The 21,267-nt window shown below is 39.8% G+C and overlaps 1 protein-coding gene across 1 annotated transcript; it reads left to right on the top strand.

Annotated features, from left to right (window-relative positions):
• The first annotated feature begins 43 nt into the window (after positions 1-43).
• Positions 44-20,944, top strand: PSMA5 (proteasome 20S subunit alpha 5). Its single transcript, XM_069573669.1, has 9 exons — positions 44-232; positions 4,683-4,749; positions 8,789-8,915; positions 11,393-11,460; positions 12,388-12,495; positions 12,637-12,695; positions 13,282-13,384; positions 14,411-14,497; positions 20,704-20,944. The coding sequence occupies exons 1-9, from the start codon at positions 204-206 to the stop codon at positions 20,779-20,781; spliced, it is 726 nt and encodes a 241-aa protein (XP_069429770.1). The 5' UTR covers positions 44-203; the 3' UTR covers positions 20,782-20,944.
• Positions 20,945-21,267: the final 323 nt, after the last annotated feature.

Raw genomic sequence — 21,267 nt, 5'->3', positions numbered from 1 at the left:
CGTTGGCCCAATCACCTCGGCGGGAACTCCGATCAACCAATAAGAGACAGGTAAGGGAGGGCGGGCTGAAGGGGTGGCGAGCGCACGCGCAGCTGGGAGAGTGGCCCTGGCAGTGTGGCGGTGTGGGTGAGTTGGTTGCAGGTGGACTCGTGTTGGCTCTAAGAATCCCGGAGTAGCCACTGCCGCTTTCTCCTGCCCTTACCATGTTTCTCACCCGGTCTGAGTACGACAGGTCTGTATGGCTGGGGGGGAGGGGAGAGGGGGTCAGGTAACGGGTGGGCGGACGCGGGGCCCGGTCTGGGCCTGGGTTCTGCCGTGTCATCGGGGCACCCCCACGAACCCGAATTCTGGCCCAGCCAGGGGGTTTCCTCCCTTCCCCAGGCGTCCGCTGTGTTCTCCAAGGCTAGATTTGCGCCCATCGGCCTCAGTTGTCCTACCGCTGAGTCACTGCTGGGTCCCAAGTCGGTGCGGAAGCGTGAAGCTCCGCTTTGTGCTTCGGAAAAGAAGGCTGATGGGGCCGGAACTCTGACCTTTAACCCGGGGAAGGCCAGGAGTCACCCTCTCTCCCCTTCTTTTTGTGCTGAGTGTGACTGCCTTTTAAAAGATGTAAACGCGCTACCTGGAAGAAAAAGCAATTAGGGATCACTTAATGGGTTTGATGATTTCAGCTCCCTTTTCTTTCTAGGAGGACAGCCTCGTTTTCCGTTTCTTAGTTGTGGGAATAAAGGTGCTATTCCTTTGATTGAGTTGTAGTAGGGCGTCCTGGGATGTTTAGTTTCTGCAGAGGAGCGAAGGAAGTCTCAGCTTTGCCAAGACACAGTGTCTGGAGTCAGATTTTGTGGGAACTGAAATTTAGAGTGATTCTCAAGAGTTTTGTCATCATGCTGATTCAAATAGCCTTTTTGAATTTTTAAAAAGTTTAAGGGAAGTTGCTCTAAGTGTGTCGAAAACCAAACCCGTTTTTGAAATCAAAGCTGTGAGATTGTTGTATCTTTAAAAGAAAAAAACTTTCAGAGCTTGGGAATGTTAATATTAAGTTGTTCTACTTATGCTGTAGGCATTTTTACTTTCAGTTTCTGTTTTGATCAGTTATGATTCACATAGCTAGCTATTAAGTTGCTTAAAGATTTTTGAGGCCAGGAAAGGCAGATGTTTTCTCTTTATTAGATGGCTTTGAGAAGCTGCATTTCTTCTCAAGTATATGTTGATCTTGTTGAAAGTCTTATCACTTAGAACTGCTACTTCTAAAAAAAATTTTTACTGACTCATAAGATGTATGTGAGGCTTTAAAACTGACTTTTTTTCTACTGTCCTATAAAATGACTTTGTTGGTCGGTATTTTCTAAAACATTGAAGAGAATCGTCTTTGTGTGATACAGTTTTGAGTAAGGGTGTGTATGATGGAAATTGTCCTTATCAGAAAACCTTTATTAAGGTTTTTGTGATCATTTACTTAACAGCTTTATTAACTGCTTCGTGTTACTCATTTTTGTATCTTCCTGCGTTTGTGTTGAGTCGCTTTACTCGTGTCTGACTCTTTGCGACCGCATGGACTGTAGCCCACCAGGCTCTTCTGTCCAGGGGATTCTCCAGACAAGGATACTGGAGTGGGTTGCCATTTCCTCCTTCATTGTATCTTCATAAGAATGCCTAAAATATAGTCTGCTTGGCTAATATACTTAAATGCTTGCTGTGTACAAGGCACTGTTTTAGTTGCTGATCATACAGCAGTGAAAAAAATCAAGATCCTTGTTCTCATATGGGAGACTGTCCTTTAAAAACTACTTAACAGGAAAATTCTCTGGTGGTCCAGTGGTTAGAATTCTGGGCTTTCACTGCTGAGGGTGCAGGTTGGATCCCTGGTTAGGGAACAGATCCTATAAGCTATGAGGTATGGCCAAAAAAAAAAAAAAACCCGCTGTTTACAAAAGTAACTACAGTATAAGTCAGAAATGTGTTCATGTCATTAGAGAAGCTGAAATCAACACTATGGGAGTTTTAATGACAGAGGTTGCATTTGATATTATAAGGGGATTATGGAAAACTTTAGAAGGAGTTGATATTTAAACTGAGTTCGGGAGTAAGAATTTAATAAATATGCACAGTAAGAGTCAATAGTTTTGAGGCAGAGAATATAAGATGAACAGAGGAGGGGCCATGAGAAAACACAGTTCATGTTTGAGAAAATTCTAGGCTTCTGGCACATACAATGCGCATATGGGAATAGGGGGAGTTCAGAGAAAAACACTGGTGCTAGGTATTGGGTGGCTTTTAATTTGAAGTTGAAGGGTTTGGGTCTTATTTTGTGCCATTAATTGTCATTTTAAGTTACACAGTCATAATTGTATTTATAGGAACTAATTGACTGAATTAGAGGAAAGAGTCAATACCGGTTAGATGGCTGTTATAGTTAGGTGAAAGGTAATGAGGGCATTGAGAATGGAAGGGAGAATTGAGTTACTGTGGGGGAGGAACTGATTTAGATTAATATGACTTGGCATATGGTTAATATGGGAAAGGGCTTCCCAGGTGGCTCAGCGGTAAAGAATCTGCCTGCCCATGCAGGAGCTGGAGGTTCATCCTTTGGTCGGGAAGATCCGCTGGAGGAGGAAATGGCAACCCACTCCAGTATTCTTGCCTGGAAAATCCCACAGACAGAGAGGAGCCTGCTGGACTCCAGTCGGTGGGGTTGCAGAGTCCAGCACGACTGAAGAGACTGGGCACTTGTGCACTAATACGGGAGAAGGGAAGCACTGAGTCAGGTCATTCAGAACTTTCTCGCTTGGGAAACTGGGAGCAGGGAGGTGTTTCAAAGTAAACAATGAAGTAGGAATGGCAGCAGGTGGAGCCGATTTCGAAAGGATGACTGGATTTAAGATTTATCAGATTGGAAAGTGTTAAGTGTTTGGTATTAATGGGATATCCATGTGGAAACACTCAGAAGACATTCAGATTAACGAGGAAAGAGGTCAAACTGGCAGTAGAGATTTGGAAGTAGTTAGTGTTTAGTATAGATGAAATAACCCAGGGAAGGTTTGAAAAGAAGGCCAAGAGCAGAGCCCATATTAGAGAAGATATGGGAATACTTCACCAGGATGAAGTTCCTGAATTAGAGCGAAAATACTGTATTCATATTCACAGAGTAATTTGGTGGCTCAGACCGTAAAGCGTCTGCCTACCATGTGGGAAATCCAGATTCGATCCCTGGGTCAGGAAGATCCTCTGGAGAAGGAAATGGCACCCCACTCCAGTACTCTTGCCTGGAAATTCCCGTGGACGGAGGAGCCTGGTAGGCTACAGTCCATGGGGTCGCAAAGAGTCAGACGACTGAGCGACTAAACTTTCACTTTAATAATCTGTGCCATTCAATACCGATTGTATTGTGATAGAAGCAGGATAGGTGGGTTTTTTTGTTTTTTGGGTTTTTTTTGCATTTGAGAGAAGGAAAGTTAGTAGGTGACACAACTAGAATTTAATCCCAGATCTTCTGCCCTGACTTCCCTCTCACTGATTTTTAAAAAACTGTTCTTTAGAGTCATAAATTTCCTTTTAAGTGACCTTGAGGAAAGCACCTCTGGGGAAAATGAGAGGCTGGAATGGTGAGATTCTCCTTTGAGTCCTGATAGTTAGAAGCTTCGTCTCTGTAGTCGGATTGCCTAAATTCTCATTCCAGCTCTGATTCTTATATGCTGAGTGACTTTGGGCAAATTACTCCACCTCTTTGTGTCTCAATTTCCTCTTCTCTAAAATAGTATCTGCTTTAGTTTACTTCATGGGATTGAGGATTAAGTGTGCTGTCATTTCTAGGATTATAACAGTGCTAGGCATATAGTAGACATGCAGTAAACATCAGCCTTTATTATCTGTTTTATGTTTGGGAGTTACACACACACACACATTTCTTTTAGGGGAAGAAAGTTTTTGATAAATTTGAAAACACTGCTCTTTGTCATGATGGTTACATGTTATAAACTCCAGATTCCATAAACCAAGGAACACAACTATTTGCTTTTATTTGTTCAAATATTCTTAGTGTCCATCACGTGCTGAAAGCTTGTATAGCTAATACTATGCTGCCTCTTTTCCAAAGGAATTTCTAATAGACCGGAGCAAGGAAAGGTTGGGAATTGTTTAAGGGAGAAGAGCATTCTGGCATATAATTAGATAATATACTGAGTGAATTAATCAGGTTAGGTTTTAGGAACCACACAGATCTGTCTGTTGTTCCGATAACAATACTAATTCATACGAATAAACAGAGAAATGCCCCTGTGGCTGACTTCTACTAAAAAGAAATGTCAAATGCACATAATGGAAAGAGGATAAGGATAAATGCACATTTTCTTAAGAATTACCTGATAGTTTGGGGGCATGAATTTACCAAAGGGATTCCAAATTGATTCAGGCTTGAGGCAGAAAGTCGCCTACTCTCATTTGGTCAGTTTGAAGATACTCTGAGAGTGGGGCAGAAGTGTTCTGTACATAGGTTCCATTCGCTTGAAAAACTGTTAATGTACCCAGAAAATAGAAGATTGTTGTGGTTAAAAGAGAATAATGACAATATGCACATCTGAGCTAGATGTCAGGGAACTTGAGTTTAATGTCTCTATGTGGTTTTTTTTTGTGTGTGTTTTTTTCTTTTCTCTGAAAATTTTAATACCTTTTTTTTCTTTAAATTATAGGGGTGTGAATACTTTTTCTCCTGAAGGAAGATTATTTCAAGTCGAATATGCCATTGAGGCTATCAAGGTATAGTATCAAGTAGTATCAAGTGGGATAGTTTTTGAAATTTCATGTTTAATGCTTTGCTGGCAGAGCATTTGGAGTAAATGTATTTAAATAATTTCTTTAGAAAATGTTCTTTATCTCCCTTTAATCAATCACAGTTAACTATAAAAATATTTTAATTGAAGTATAGTTGATTTACAGTGTTGGGCACAATTAAACTTTTTTATAACAGATTGAGTCCCAACTATTTGAAAGCTTTTTAAACAAATTACTTCTTCACAGTTATGTAAGTAGCTTTTTCTTAGTAGGGTTGGAAGGACATGTTTGTGTTTGTAATGTTCTTAACTATAAAGAGAGGGGTATAGAATTCCTGAGTTAGCACCTGCGAGGTATTTTGTCATCTTGAACAAATTATTTAACTGATCGCCTGTATTCTTGTTGGTAAATTTGTCAATTTGTACTAGATATTTTTGGGACTGAATAAGAGATGTGTTCTGTAATCTAACAACAAAATTGAATAGTTCAAACCAGTTTTCAAAAAGTTAGAAAGTAAACTGTATACTGAAATTTAGTTATGTGGGATCTTCTCTTTGTTGGATTGTGGATAGTCTGAATTCTGATTTAAACCTAAGTTAGGTCGAGGAGAATGAGGTCCAGGCATCAGTATTTTAAGGACTCCCTTGGTGATTCTAGTGTCTAGCAAGGGTTGAGAATTACTGATCTAGTCCAGCTCTTCACTGTTTCAATCACCTTTACATCCCCAAACAGGTTGTTTTTGTAGGTCTAGTGACAGAATATTTTCTCACTAGATAGCCCATTCTGTTTGAAAATAGGTCATAATGGTTTAGAAATTTATCCTGTATTGAATTGAGTCTAGCTTCATGAAATTTTCTTCAATTGGCCCTAGTTTTACCCTTGAACCATACAAGATGTTTAAACCTCTTCCATAAGACAATTGCCCGCATATTTGAAGAGAACTGTTGTGTTTCCCTCTAAATTACCTTTTCTAAAAAGTGTATATTGGGGGAAATGGTCGTATGACAGTCTGGAAAAGGGCAAAGCAGATTCTTAGTTGAAGGTGTAGAAGTGAAGGTGGAAGCATTGTAATAGATAGTAGGCAGAAAATGATGAGCCAGCTACCTGAGCTGTTTTTCTGTTTCCTCACAATATTGTTTTCCTGAGAGTTAATAATTCTTCTTTAAAAATTTGCCTGATTTGGTATGTAAATATCAATAATTCATCCCCAAGTTCTCCAAGTTATGCATATCCTTTCAAAACACCCAGGCACATTAAGTATCCCGTTAAAAGATTCTTAAGAAATCTTTGAGCCTCTGACCTGCTCCAGCCTGGCTGATTCTCTGGGCCTGTGGCATGGCTGTGCATTTAGGATCTTCCGTTGTCATCTTCCTTTAGCTCCCTCTTGCATTGTTTTATCATTTTATCCTTAAAATGATATGATATAAATCAGGTTGCTTCTGGACTTTTCTTTGCTTAGCTTAGGATTTGGATTTCTCATGTCTGCTTTATTAAAGAATTAAGAATCCTTTAATTCTTCAAGGATTAAAAAATTTTTTTTTGTTAGATTTTTTTGTACCCTTAAACTAGCTAGATTCTTTAGATACATTTTTTTTGAACTTCAGATCTTGAATTAGTGGGCATTGGGTCAATTTAGCAGGTAGTAGGAGCATCTCTCTTTTTAAGTGGAATGGAGCCATGGATTTCAGGATGCCTTGCCCAGAGTGTTGGTGATTCTTTTCTTATTTTCATGAAACTTTGTTTCTATTATATTTGTTTCTTTGTATCTATTTGTACATTTTGGTCCTTGATGTAGAATGTATTTCTTAATGTAGATTTGATCAGAAAATTTGAAAACTCCTGCTGTAGAGAAAACTGCCTCTTCTCATATCATGCCTGAAGGGTATTTTTGGCTACTCACTTCCGAGAGCAGTGTAGGGGAAGAAGGCTGGGATTTGTAACATTAAGCTTGTCAATTTTTACTTAATCCCCTTGTTTTGACAGTAGTACTCCTACCTTTGAACGTGCTTGGCGTCCTCCAATGTAGACGCACCCTCATTTTATGCTTTCCAGAGTCGTCTGCAAGAGTGGGAGTGGGGGGCATACTCTAGCTTTACAGTGTGGGGTAAGGGATCTAGAAATCTGTTTCTTAAGCACACACTGAACTAATCTTGTAATTTTTAGCTGTTCCACTTCTATTCCCAGAGATCCTTGTTGCCATCATTCCCTTTTTGAGCACCAGTAGTGGGGTGGTCCTGTGATATAAATCAGGTTGCTTTTGTACTTTCTTTACTTAGCTGAGGATTTGGGTTTCTTGTGTCTGCTAAGTAAATTATCACTTCCCCACCTTCTTTTTTGAAAATGTTGTTGTTTCTGTGGCTTTGCCTTTCTCTTTGTCCTAGTATGTTTATCCTACCCATGCTTAAGCCCTTTAATCTCCTATCCTCAGGCTTGGGGAAGGAGTGGAGCTAATGTACATATTCAGTCTACGCCTTTACTCAGAAGTAAAGCATTCGTTTTTTACATAAAATTCTTTGGCAGTTCATTTCCTGCATTTATGCATATACTGTGGATTAATAAAATATACAATGAAAAGCAGGTATATACATTTAGTAACACTTCTAAATAATGTAATGGCAACCCACTCCAGTATTCTTGCCTGGACAGCCCCATGGAGCCTGGCATGCATCCATGGGGTCACAAAAAGTCGGACACAACTTAGTGACTCAACAACAACAAAAAATAAGGTCATAACTTTGTACATTTGAAAAGGAATACAGATATGTATGAGCTATGATTATTCAGTCTACATATGTGTTGAAAGCATGTTGTGCACAATGATTCATGAAATTCGTTCAAATACTTTGCGATAACAGACTCCAGGAACCTGATGCTCACACTGACAGTCATTGCTTTGTAGAACTAAGTGAAAAAAATGGCTATTTAGAGAAGCGAGCACATATAGTCCTGAGAGACGTTACGAATGATGGGGTGGGATTTGGATTGGAAAGGGGAAGAGTATATTCCAGGGGTGACGGCATGGCAGAGGTGCAGATGCAGGGGATGACATGGCATGAGGAAATGGATTTGGCTGCAACAGGGGGATCTGGTTAGAGGATAATGCGTAATAAAGTTGGAAGAGAAAAGTATGGTTAGGTTTTGAGAACTCTGGAAGCTTGCTTGGATTTTATGTGTAGGCAGTATAGGGAGACATTGTTTCTTCACAGAAGAAGTATAATGAAAATAGCATATTATTGTATCAGTTAGGCTATCCATGAACAATGCATTGGGAGAGAGATTAAAGATGGGGAGACTAAGTAGGAGGCTGTTGAAGTCATCTTGGCACATAAAACAGCTAACATCTGTTGCTTGTTTATTATGTGCAAGTTGCCATTTTAAGTATTTTATGTATTAGTGTGTTTACCCTTCTTGATGGATAGCTATTATTACCCCCATTTTGCAGATGTGAGATGAAGGGTGGGTGACTAGGATGGTGTTGTGCAGCTGGAAGGATGAAATCAAGCTATATTGTAGACTGCTAGTGACCTTGAGAGAGATTTTTATGTTGTTGGTGATGTTTCCTTTTCTTTCTTTCCTTTTTTAAAAAATTTTTTTAAGTAAAATTTTTTTTCTGGAGGTCACATACATTTGAGGGATATCACCTTTTGGGATAATTCAAGGTAGCAGAGGTAAAAAGATACCAAGTCCAAAAGCAACATTACAGTTGTATTATTTCTCATCCACTATGTTTAGGACTTTAGAACCTGCCCGTCTCCGAAAAACTGGCGCCAGAGTTGATTGTTTTCCAGACATTTTGAATACCTTATAATAAAACTTCCCCTTTACAAGCACAGAATTCTGTAAATCAATGGTCTTGTCACTGACAGGAATAGTACATTATTTATTAGGGGACTCCTGTTCTCTCTGTGTACTAGATATGGCTGATTGAAGCTTCAATCCTGTGAAGATATACAGAGAGATGTCTGGTGAGTAGGTGAGACTATTCTTTGGCTTCTCCATGATAACATAACCTGTTTTTCTTCAGCTTGGTTCCACAGCCATCGGGATCCAGACATCAGAGGGTGTATGCCTAGCTGTGGAGAAGAGAATTACCTCTCCACTCATGGAGCCCAGCAGCATTGAGAAAATTGTAGAGATTGATGCTCACATAGGTAAGAAGTAGGGGAAGATTGTTCTGTAGGATCTTGCTGAGTTCATCAGGCTTCCTTGATGTTCCAAGGGAGGTTCATTAGGTGAACATCTGATTCCCTTGTTAGCTGTTGCTTTGCAGGCCATTGTGCATAATATTGGTAGTAGGAAGCAGTTGTAGGATTCACCTACTCTCAGAAGTTCCTTTCTCCCTCAAATTTAGACTTGGCAAATGTGATGGTTATTGAAGCATGTAAAAGTTGAATCATAGGCCAGTTCCCTATGATGGCTGGGTCTTCATGGATGTATAACATTAGGAGGCCACCTGGAGCAGAATTATCGTGTGGGCAGCTAGGGGTGTCCACTGAGATAAGAGAAATTCTTAAAGATCTTCGGAGTGACTAAGGTGCAGAGAGTATAAAGATAATAGACTTTCAGATCGCTACTCTTCCTCCATTTTCAGATTTATCATTGTATTCTATCTCCCCCTGCCTTCCCTTCCTCCCCTCTTAGGTCTCTGATAAATTCCCCTCCTGTAGCTTCTGGCATCACTGTAACATAAGGAGTAGTTCTGCTTCTTTATAGCATGGCATTTTAGTTGACTGCCCACATTTTCTTCACCTATCTATTCATCTAATTAATGAAACATTGATAAAATAATTAATTGCTTGAAGACATCAGAACCAGATGCCATGGTGATGAAGGAAGCTTGACACTATCTCTTTCGTAGATACAGAAACTGAGATTTAGTCTTTAAGGATTAGAACATTGTGTCTATCTCAAGCCATCTCATCTACCTTTTGGAGGTAGGTCAGGGTCACTTCATTCAACAAACTGACAATCTACTGTGTGCCAGACTTTGTGCTAAACACCCGGGACACAGAAGAGACATAGACATAGTCCTTTGTATTCTAGGAGCATGCAGTTTAATCACAGAGATAAACATGTAAATAAGTCAATGCAATTAAGTGATGTAGAAGGCAATGGCACCCCACTCCAGTACTCTTACCTGGAAAATCCCATGGACGGAGGAGCCTGGTAGGCTGCAGTCCATGGGGTTGCTAAGATTTGGACAAGACTGAGCGTCTTGACTTTCACTTTTCACTTGCATGCATTGGAGAAGGAAATGGCAACCCACTCCAGTGTTCTTGCCTGGAGAATCCCAGGGACGGGGGAGCCTGGTGGGCTGCCGTCTCTGGGGTCGCACAGAGTCGGACACGACTGCAGTGACTTAGCAGCAGCAGCAGCAGATATTAAGAAAGACTGTGGCATATGCTCAATAGGAGTATAACTGGGGAAATACTTAGTTTTTCCTGGGGCCTGTGGTAGTGAGGTTTTCAGAACATAATTCCATAAAGGTGATGCTTGAGCAGAGCTGAATTCTAAAGGATAAGGAGATGTTTACCAAGCGAGTAAGTGTCTGGGTGTAGCAGGGGAGAGCTTTGTGATAAGAGGGTATAGAAAAGAGCAAACCTGTGATGGTGCAAAATATAAAATAACCTGGCACCGGCAATTTGGGATGAATGGGAGGTATAACGTGGTAAGAAATGAGTCTAGGATCAAAGAGTGGAAGTCCTTTTTACCATACAAGAGCTTAAACTTGATCCTTTTGTATTGACATCAAAGATTGTATGCATTGAGGTGATATGATCAGATTAGGATTTTAGAAAAACCATTCTGACAGTAGTGTTGAAGGTAGAGTGAACGGTACTGAAACTGAAGGCAGGGAGACCAGCTCAGAATCTAAATACAGAGATGAGGAGGGCTTTAGCCAAGGAAGTGGCTGGACATCGGCGAGGTAGGGATTAATACCAGACAGGCTAATCAGACAGTGATCGATAGAATTTGGGATTTTTGATTGGTTATGAGGGCCAGGGAAGAAGATGAAGTCAAGAAGGGAAATGAGTTGAATCTGTGGTCTCTCCATGCAGATATATTAAGGGAGACATTTGGCTTTATAGGTCTGAACTGTGGAAGTGAGACCTAGGCTGGAAATTTGGATTTGAGTCATGACATGTTAAGTAATAGCCATAATCTCAGCTTCCTGGGCCATCTCTACTATAACTAGTTGGTGTTTGACCAGGACGTGAGATTTTTTATTTTACTTTAGGGTGTTCCACTGTAGCTCATAGTGAGATAGTTATTTAAAAAATTTTTCCCCTTATTTTTCCTGTTGGAGTGTTAGTGCTTGCATGGGCTACAAAGAGTGCTAAAGGAAAGTTTGAGTATGTAAATATGACAATTCATGTTTGATTACCTGTCCTCCTCTGTCTCCTCTCTTAATAGCTGGACTTCTGTGTCACTGTGGATGGTTTTTGTTGGTGATATAATTATACTTGTGTTCAGTGCAGATACTTGCTCATTTAATCTTGTGGGTATAGTGCTATGGGATTGCTGGTTGGCTGCCATGGTTTCACTCCAAAATTTCAGTTATTTCCTGAGTGGGTGAAAGTTGTACAAGGATTTGGCTTACTGGGTCACTGTTGCTTTTACATTGCAGGTTGTGCCATGAGTGGGCTAATTGCTGATGCTAAGACTTTAATTGATAAAGCCAGAGTGGAGACACAGGTAAAATCAGCATCAACTCTCCTTTTCACCATGATGCTTGGGTTCCTTGTTTAGTGATGATACAACTGCCTGGGCTGTACTGTAGCTATCTGTGTTAATATCTGATGTCGCTCTTGGGAGTGATTTTGAGCAGAATCGCTGGTTGTAACTTTCTGAGGCCGGGAGTCTAGCCATCCAACCACTGTGGCTCTAAGGAAGCCCTGGTAAATAGTGCTGACAGTCTCTTGCTTTTTCTTGATTTGCTTTATGTAAAGTAGGCAGTGCACTGCATTCTGTCCCCTAATTGACTTTCTGTGGGAGCACTATAGCAGGAGGTAGAGGTAGCTAAAGGAGTTTTGCCCCACCTGCCCTTTGCTGCTAGGCTTGCAATGACAGCTCTCCTGTGGTGAGTAACTATATGTACCAGGTGATAAATGCTGCTTAGGAATACTGATTTTTTTTTTTTTTTTTTAACTGAGCTCTTGCTACCTGTAGAGTAGACTGGTCAGGGAAAAAAAAAAAAACCTGATTGGTAAAAATTCTTTGTGCTTATTTGCAAGTTTGCTGTCAGTACTTATGTAAGAATAAGTCATTCAGTTTAAACCAGCAGAATAATAAAATAGAATCTTTGAGGGAAAGTGGCACTCAGCTATTAACTTTCACTTTGTAAAGAGACTAAATTTGGTTCTTTGAGGGGTTAGCTGTTTTTCAAGGGAGCGATCCTCTAACCATCATTGCCCAGAGTCCTTTTGGTATAACTTTATTTCCAGAGCTATTCCTCTTCCTCTCATGCAGTCCCAAACATTTGAGTTTAGTGTTAAGGAAAACACATCCGAGCTTGAGCCTTCGGTTTTTAACCACCATTCAAAGGGATGTGTGTAGTTAGATGGTAGGCTACTTTTAACGCCCGTCTTGTGAAAGGTAAACCATGCATTGCTCTTCTTTTAGAACCATTGGTTCACCTACAATGAGACCATGACTGTGGAGAGTGTGACTCAGGCTGTGTCGAATCTGGCGCTCCAGTTTGGAGAAGAAGACGCAGACCCAGGTGCCATGGTGAGTGTGGTGATTGCGCCAAGCTGTCTTGCTGTCCTGTGGGACTTAGCATGTCTGTCCTCAGAGCGTATCTTTCCCTGGTCTTCTTGCCCGCTTACTTCACTGCTGTTCACCTTAATATCTTCTGATTTGTGGTTCTAGTCCCGTCCCTTTGGAGTAGCCCTGTTATTTGGAGGAGTTGATGAAAAAGGACCCCAACTGTAAGTACCGTTTTGCCATTTTCCTCCTGATTCCTTTTCGGGAGACTTTTTTATAATTTGGGATGGGATTGGTTGTTTATCAACTGAGAAAGATTATTATAGAGTTGTAAAAATGAAGGGCTTCTAATTCTATAAAGTTGAGTGATTCTGGTCTACTTACACAAAGACAAATTTGGGGATTTTATGAAGAGCATCCCTATTGGAACCAGTGCTACTTCTGGAAAGAAAGGAGAAGTAACTTTGTTACTATAGTCAAGATATGTTTTAGAGCCTTGCTTGCGAATATTTATTTGATCCTTATCCTCAAATGGTATTTGGATAGTCATACATAAGTGTCATATTTATATATACTGTATGTATAGAGTATATTTATATGTAATTCTCTAAATCCCAGAGGAAATTATTGTTTTCTTAAACACTTTTTTAAAGATCTGATTTCTCCAGCCATGGGATGTCTTTTGGATGTATGCCTTGGTATTTCCTGGCTGCAGGGCCAAGCATTTATATTTTTTAGAGAGATGTTTGTAATGGAAAATATCACCATTTCTTAAGCATTTTAATCCTCTTCTTTCTGGTGGTTTTGCAGGTTTCACATGGACCCATCTGGAACCTTTGTACAGTGTGATGCTCGAGCAATTGGCTCTGCTTCAGAGGGTGCCCAGAGCTCCTTGCAAGAAGTTTACCACAAGGTAATTAAGCATTCCCATGCCTTTATTATTATTTTGAAAATCAGGGTAGAATTTACATACAATAAAATGTACAGACCTAAGAGTTCAGTTCTATGAATTTTGATGATTGTATATACACTAGTAATCACCACTTAAAATATAGAACACTTTCATCATCCCATCCCAAAATGCTTGCCTCCTTTCCAGTCAGTCTCTCCCTCCCTTTCAGCCACATTTGTAGATTAGTTTTGTCTGGCCTTTTTATAAATACAGCCATACACTTTGTATTTTTGTGTCTGCGTTTTGTTCAACATACTCTTTTTGAGATATGTTCATGTTCCTGAACATTTCAATAGTTTCTTTTTATTGATGAGTGATACACCATGGTATAAATAATACCACAATTTGCTTATCCTTTATCTTCATAGCTTTACTTAGCATTTTATATTGACTAGTCTGGCTCTTCAAGCAAGTGGGCTTTTTACCTTTGTGGGATGGAAGATTTGGTTTTGGGTGACTCATTGTAGTGGCTGAAGACTGCTATACTTGTCATTCAGGTGGTTCATACAGGGATGTCTGCTTATAACAACCCTTCATAGCATTGCTTTTACATGTGCAGGAAATTAAGTATAAAGTGGGGTAAGAAAAGAGCAGATTTTCTAAACCATTGGGCTACCTTCTAGATCTTTTGGGAATTATTCATAGGATATCACCATTATTTTCTTGTTTTTAAATTAAAAGACAAGGACTGGAGAAGTTTAACTCTTTCTCCTTCAAAGATCACTTACTGTATTAAAGTTGAGGACTTTATTCTGGTTCAAAATAAGGCTTTTTTTCCCCTCTGAATAAATGTACTCTACAAGTAAGTGGCAAATATACCACTTACTTGAATTCTACAGATAATGTACTATACTTACTAAGATGTTTGATTTATTAATATTTGCTGAATCATTTTTTCAGAAAGATGAGAGTTACAAGGGGGATCTGTGTAGGAAAGAGGAGTTATATACGATTAATGGCTACTCTTCTTACCCTCTTTGTTTCAAGTCTATGACACTGAAAGAAGCCATCAAGTCTTCACTCATAATCCTCAAACAAGTAATGGAGGAGAAGCTGAATGCAACTAACATAGAGGTACTTTTCTGTTTTACTGATTTTTATTCAGATATCATAGCTCTCATTGCTAAAGGTTAAATAGGTCAAGACAGTCACATTTTTATATGCTCAGTCCTTAAGAAATTATTGGTTTCCATTGAGTAAGCAATTCTAGTAAAGTAGTAATGGCAGAAGCCGAAGTTCGATGAACTAAAGAAGGAAAGGGAGTGATGGAGTGGACAAAACAAGAATATGCTGCCTTCTCAAGAAGACATTGATGTCAGCAGCAGCAGGCAGCATTAAAGAAAAGGATTTTTGTCTTTTTAAGGATACGGAAAGACTAGAAAATACTTTTATAGTCTGAAAAGAAGCAGGAGAATAGAAAAAATGTTAAAAGAATTTAAAGCAGAAGTTAGTGATGGGAAATTTCTCGAGAGAGAAGACATGGTACAAATGAAGGAGTTCATTTTGGAAAGTAGAATTGATTCAGCATTATATAAATACCCATTACATGCCAGGTACTATGTATCGGTAGATGCCAAGGATACAGACACAGAAAGTCCAGTTCCAATTTAAGTGTTAATAGTATACTGTGTGGTATAGAGGACATACAGGTAATTGCAGCTTGGGTTGATACTTTGGTAATAGCGATAAGAACGGATTGACACATATAACTTACACTGGGACATTAGGAAAGGCTACTGGAAGAAGTGATGTTTGGAAAAGGGAGAAGAGAGTGGAGTTCTGGAAGAGGAAGCAGCACATGTGGAACATCATCGGGCATCACAGGGAACCTTGAGGATTCTGCCTTATTGCTGGAATGTGAGATGTGTGTAAGGTAGGGGATGATAAGAGATGACACTGGAGAGGCATGGACTAGATCCGGAAAGCCCTAATTTAGCATCCTAAGAGTAGACAGGAAGAAAGGAAGTCACGATAAGGTAAGGTAAGTTCGGAAATGAATTGGGAGAGAGGGATTATATTTCCCTGGTGATTGTGAGATCACCTTCTGAGGGTGGGTGAATGCAACAGTGAAATGAAGAAGAATGGGAAATATTTGGAAAAGTGTTTTCAATAGGGAAGAGAGAAGACAGGGATGAGTAAAAGGATTGCTGAATCACATTAAAATACTAGCTAAGGCTAGAATCACAAATTGTTGTAAAAAGTCAGGATAGTGGTTACCCTTGGAGGCATGGTGTGTACGTATGTTTTAATTCAGAAAAACTTTTAGAGGCCAACTGAGGCTGGAATCACAAATCAGTAATTAAACTAGTCAGCACTTAACCAGGATACTTTTCAGCTGTACTCTTCGTGGACTGAGAAAATGTATATTTGAATTAAACCTCTGAAGGAGGATTGACGGGTTATAGGCAGAAGAATGGAGAGTATTGTTATCAGTCTCACCAGTAGAAACAGGTTCTGTGGCTGCAGGGAAAGGGGCAAAACGATGCCAGGACAAAGGGCTGGCCTAAAGGTCAGACGATCTGAGACGAGTTGGGATGTAGGGGTTGGGAGCATTTGGCTTGCTTGGATTCTTTACCACTGAGCCACCTGGGAAGCCCCTTATTTTCTCTAGAGAAATGTTCAAGTCCTTTGCCCATTTTTAATGTGGGTTATTTGGTTTTTTATTGTTGAGTTATAGGCTCAGTGGGATATTCTTGATTCTGAAATGCATAATGCAGTTAATAATAATTTATAAAAGTTCTCCCAGCTTAAATTTGGATTGACATCCCCTTGAAAACATTCTCTTGGTTATTCCTTTGTCTTTCTCTTCCCGTCACCAATTTTCAACCAAACCTATTAGAACAGGTATTTGTCCTCAGTTTCTCAATTATGTTTATAACTTGTTGAGTCATTAAGCCATGTCTAACTCTTCGTGGACTGCAGCACGCCAGGCTTCCCTGTCCATCACTATCTCCAGAGTTTGCTCAAACTCATGTTCATTGAGACGATGATGCTATCCAACCTCATCCTCTGTTACCCCTTCTCCTCCTACCCTCAATCTTTCCCAGGGTCTTTTCCAATGAATCTTTCTTTAGAAAAATAAAAAAATTAATCTTTACCTTTGTCAGCCTCTCTCTCTACTTAGTATCCTTTTTGAAAGATCAACTTTGTTGAGGTATAATGTACATGCTATAATGGGGACCTTTTTAAGTTTATAGTTCAGTGAATTTTGACAAATGAATTACCCTTGTGTCTACCACCACAATCAAGATACAGAACATCTCTGTCATCCCCAAAAGTTCCCTTATGCCCCTTTTTAGTTCCTGATCTGCTTTTTGTCGCTACAGGTTTGTTGTGCCTCTTCTAGAATTTCTTACAAGTGAATCTACAGTGTGTATTCTTTCTGTGTCTCACTGCTTTCACTTAGCTTCATAATTCTGAGATTCAAGAGCCTGCTACATTTTATTGCTATTAGCTGTCTTCTTTAACCTTTAGTTGCTAGACGGTGCGTCTGTATCCATTGTCCTCACTGCCTCGCCTCTCATTCATTCCTCAGTCACTGCCATTGGTTTCGGTTATTTTCGAGACTGTCCCTTGCTAACATACTCCTCTTATCAGATTTCATGGTCATTTTTAAGACTTACTATATGACTTTTTCTGAAGCAGACACCTCAGACTTTCAGCACTTCTAAAACCTGTCGTTTTTCCTGAAAACCATCTCCCCTTCTCGTATTTTTAATCCTGGACACCTTTAGTGTACCTGTCATTCACAGCAGAAGCCTTGAAGGCATTGGCCTCCCTTTGTCTTCACTGATCTGTGCCTTTGCCTCCTTAAATAACTCTCATATCAGTGCCTCTTCATCCCTTCTCCCAGGGCCTTCTCTTGTTCAGTCTCTCATTTTTCTGCTGCCTTGTATATTCTCAGAGATTTCCTAACTAGTCTTCCTGCTTCTAGTCTTGCCCTCCTCGTTTTCATTCCATTTCCCCTGCTACTTCATTGTGCTACCGAAGTGGATTTTCTGAATTGCGTAGCTAACCTCGATTGTTCTCCACTTTAAAAAAGTCTTTTCTAGGGGGCTTCCCAGGTGGCTTAGTGGTAAAGAATCCATCTGCCAATGTGGGAGATGCAGAAGACACTGGTTTGATCCCTCAGTTGGAAAGATACCCTGGAGGAGAAAATGGCAACTCAATCCAGTATTCTTGCCTGAAAAATATCATGGAGCCTGAGGGCTACAGTCCATAGGGTCACAAAAGAGCTGGACATCACTGAGCACAGCACACACATATGGGCAGCCAGCTGCTAAAAAAGTCTTTTTGTGACTCTCATTGTCTGCAAGATAAATTCCAAACTTCTTTTCCTGTCACAATAATTCACGCCTCTTAAGGCATACGTGTAACCTGTTAGGTTAATTTTACCTGAAATTATCATTACATGCAATTAAAAATTGCTAATCTTACATGCAGGAGATGCAAGAGACACAGGTTCAATCCCTGGGTCAGGAAGATCCCCTGGAGAAGGGAATGGCCACCCACTCCAGTATGCTTGCCTAGAAATTTCCATGCATAGAGGAGCCTGGCAGGCTGCGGTCCATGGGGTCGCAAAGAATCAGATGCAACTGAGCATACATCGGAAGCTTCAGTAGCAAGTGTGCTGGGACCAGGGCTTCCCTGGTGGCTCAGTGGTAAAGAATCTGCATGCCAGTGCAGGAGATGCAGTTCGATCCCTGGGTCAGGAAGATCCTCTGGAGGAGGAAATGGATACCCACTCCGTTATTCATGCTGGGATAATCCCATGGACAGAGGAGCCTGGTGGGCTACAGCCCATGGGATTGCAAAGAGTCAGACATGACTGAGCACGCATACACAAGCAAAGAAAAAAAAACAATTTCACATGCAGTTATCTTTAAATCCTCACAGTAGCCCTATGGGATAGGTGTTCATATTTCCATTTTACAGAGGAAGAAACTGAGTCTTTGAGAAGGTAGGACCTTGCCCAGAGTAATAGCATTGGTAAATGGTGGGGTCAAGGTTTGAATTGCCTCACCTCTCATTTATTCCTCAATCACTGCCATTGGTTTCTGTTATTTTCGAGACTGTCCCTTGCTAACATAACTCCTCTTATCAGATTTTCATGGTCATTTTTAAGACTTACTATATGACTTTTTCTGAAGCAGACACCTCAGATTTTCGACACTTCTAAAACTTGTCATTTTGGGGGCCTTATTTGGGGATGTGTACTTTTAACCACTTTAATATACTGTGTCTCTGTGAGCTCTCACTCCTAGTATCTCTCCCTTATGTCGCATCTCATATGCAACCTCTGCTCTAGCCATTCAGAATTACGTTCAGTTTTGCAAATACATCATCTTGTTTCATGCTTTTATGTATTTGCACATTCAGCCTGCCCTCTGCTACTTCAGATTGCTGTCCTTGAAGCCTTCCTGGACTCTCTAGATTACTCCTTTGTCCCTTTCTCTGTGTGCCAGGCTCTGTTACAACCCTTATCTGACATTAAAAGCATTTGACCTCTATAACCCTTAGTGACAGACTTTATCTTTGGATCTATAGTGCCTTGTACAACCGTAACTTATACACAGGTGCTTAGCAGTTAATTATTGATCACATCACTAAAAGAAAATAACTCTTTTATCTACCTCACAGAGGTTTTTTGAAAGTGAGATGAATAGAAAAGTAGCTTTCATATTCATTATGTAAATAAATGTATCATTATGTAAATGCAGGGGGTTATTTTTACTCATCTAGTGATGAGTACCTTTCTGAAAGCAGTATTTGGTTTAAGTCCTATTAGTATTGATTTGCAGCCTGGTTTTACGGGACTATTCTAATTCAGGATTACCCAGTTTCTGGTTTTTAGCCCTTGTAATGATTTAGGAGGACTAGCTTGTGTGCCATCGGTGACTTGACAAAAAACTCTAGCCCCTCACTCTTCTCTGGTTTATTGACTTTGTATCTCCCTGTCCTCATGTCCGTAAGGGAAGTGTTTATATATTTTCATTTCCTTGAAATAGAACTTATGGTCTATATGGACATCAATAAATTATTTGACATATATTTTACAAATGTGTTTGGGACTCTTCTGACATTTCAGGTACTTGGATAGATCTTTTAGGAGAATCTAGTGGAGACTGCAGGGTTTTTTTAGTTTGTCCCTAGACTAAGATCTTCACGTGTTTTGAGACATGCAGTCATAGTCTTTTTCTAAATTTTACCTGTAGTTGAGGCAGAGTTTCATGTTCATATCATGGAACTGGATGGGCTGATTTTTGGCTGTTTTCAAATTATACTAAATACTAGTAGTGAATATTACTCAAAAAATGCCCTACTATGTTTAATTTTAAAGTTAAAAAATAAAATATAAGGGAATGACATCTCAAACACAAAAGCTGAAAGCAAAAATGAAGTTGCCCCTATTCCTCAGTATTGCCCTAGAACATGGGACTGTGTTGTCAGTAGAGATGATGGGAAACCTGGGGATTTGGTTAAATTTGAAACTAACCATCTCCTGCCCCTGGTCTTATATTGCTTAAATATGTTGTAACCTTGACTGCTGGATTTTGCAAATACCTTGAGTCACAGCTGATTTCCTATTGTCAGTGTTAATGGGATCTCTTCATGGCCAGTCCTTTCAAAAAACAAAACAAACCTTTTTCTTACTAAGTTAGCATATAGACAATTTTATAGAAAATAGTACCCAACAAGAATAGTTAAGTGGTGCTTATTATAATGTTTTAAGCACTATTCTAAGCATTTTACATGGATTGACACATAGACAGGACTTGGCAACTGAACAACAGCAGCAATTGTATGAGCTGGGTGCTATTCTTACTATTATCTCCATTATCCCAATATAAATTGAGGCACAGGGTGTCCAAGTATCCCAGGGTCACACACAAGCTCAACTTGCAAGTGTGTGAATATGCTTGTCTATTTCAGAATCTAACCTGTCTAAAGAAATCTTCAACAGAAAAATGTTCTGACCCCAATTTACTGCTGCTTTTGTGATCCTTGTTGAAGTAATCTCAACAAGTGACAATGCCGCGAGGCATTTGGTTAACTATTATGTGGTTGGTTAACCTCAAAATAGAAAATTTGGTCAATAAGAGTTTTTATTTTGGAGTCAGAGAGCTATTTTAGGGACCTGCTGCTGGAAAGGCTGTCCCTGGGACAGCAGATCCCTTAGTTCCTACTGAACAGCTGCATCACCAACAGCTCCTGACCATGCGAGGACTAAAGCAGGTAATCGAGCCCAGTTTATTAACCCTTCTCTGTTTTCTTTCCAGCTAGCCACAGTGCAGCCTGGCCAGAATTTCCACATGTTCACAAAGGAAGAACTTGAAGAGGTTATCAAGGACATTTAAGGAAGTGTGATCCGTAGAATTTCTTGGGGACAATTTTAGTTCTTCTAGTTACCCTTAACTTTTATTTCCAGCTCCAGTTCCTTGGGAAATCTCCAGTGTATGTGCATTTTTTTATGATGTCTGTACATAAAGGCAGTTCTGAAATAAAGAAAAATTTAAAATATTTGTTAATAGACTATTCTCTTCTAATGCAGTCTTGTGTATAAAATGCTTATATTAGGGGCAAAAAGGATGGTAGTATTAACAGCCCTATCCTACCAGAATATTCTAAAATTGTTTTAGTGGCTCCCTACAACAGAATCAACTTATTATCAATTCCTTGGCGTTGACAGATGAACTTCCAGCTGGTCCAACTCCTTCTCACGTATAATAGATATTAATACTACTGTGAATCCATTTCAGTTCTGTAGTTTTTCTTGAGTAAATGGGTATTTTTGCTGCTTTCCTCATATGAAGAAGATGCTACTAACTGACCATCAAAAAGAA

Source organism: Ovis canadensis, chromosome 1, assembly GCF_042477335.2.
Source record: "Ovis canadensis isolate MfBH-ARS-UI-01 breed Bighorn chromosome 1, ARS-UI_OviCan_v2, whole genome shotgun sequence".
Lineage (NCBI taxonomy): Eukaryota > Metazoa > Chordata > Mammalia > Artiodactyla > Bovidae > Ovis > Ovis canadensis.
This window is presented reverse-complemented; position numbering and strand designations above follow the sequence as displayed.

Excerpts from the sequence above, each read along its gene's own strand:
- PSMA5 (XM_069573669.1), top strand. The coding sequence starts at position 204 with ATGTTTCTCACCCGGTCTGAGTACGACAG. Across the intron at positions 11,461-12,387 it reads AAGCCAGAGTGGAGACACAG|AACCATTGGTTCACCTACAA; the intron begins GTAAAATCAGCA and ends CTCTTCTTTTAG. Across the intron at positions 12,496-12,636 it reads ACGCAGACCCAGGTGCCATG|TCCCGTCCCTTTGGAGTAGC; the intron begins GTGAGTGTGGTG and ends TTGTGGTTCTAG.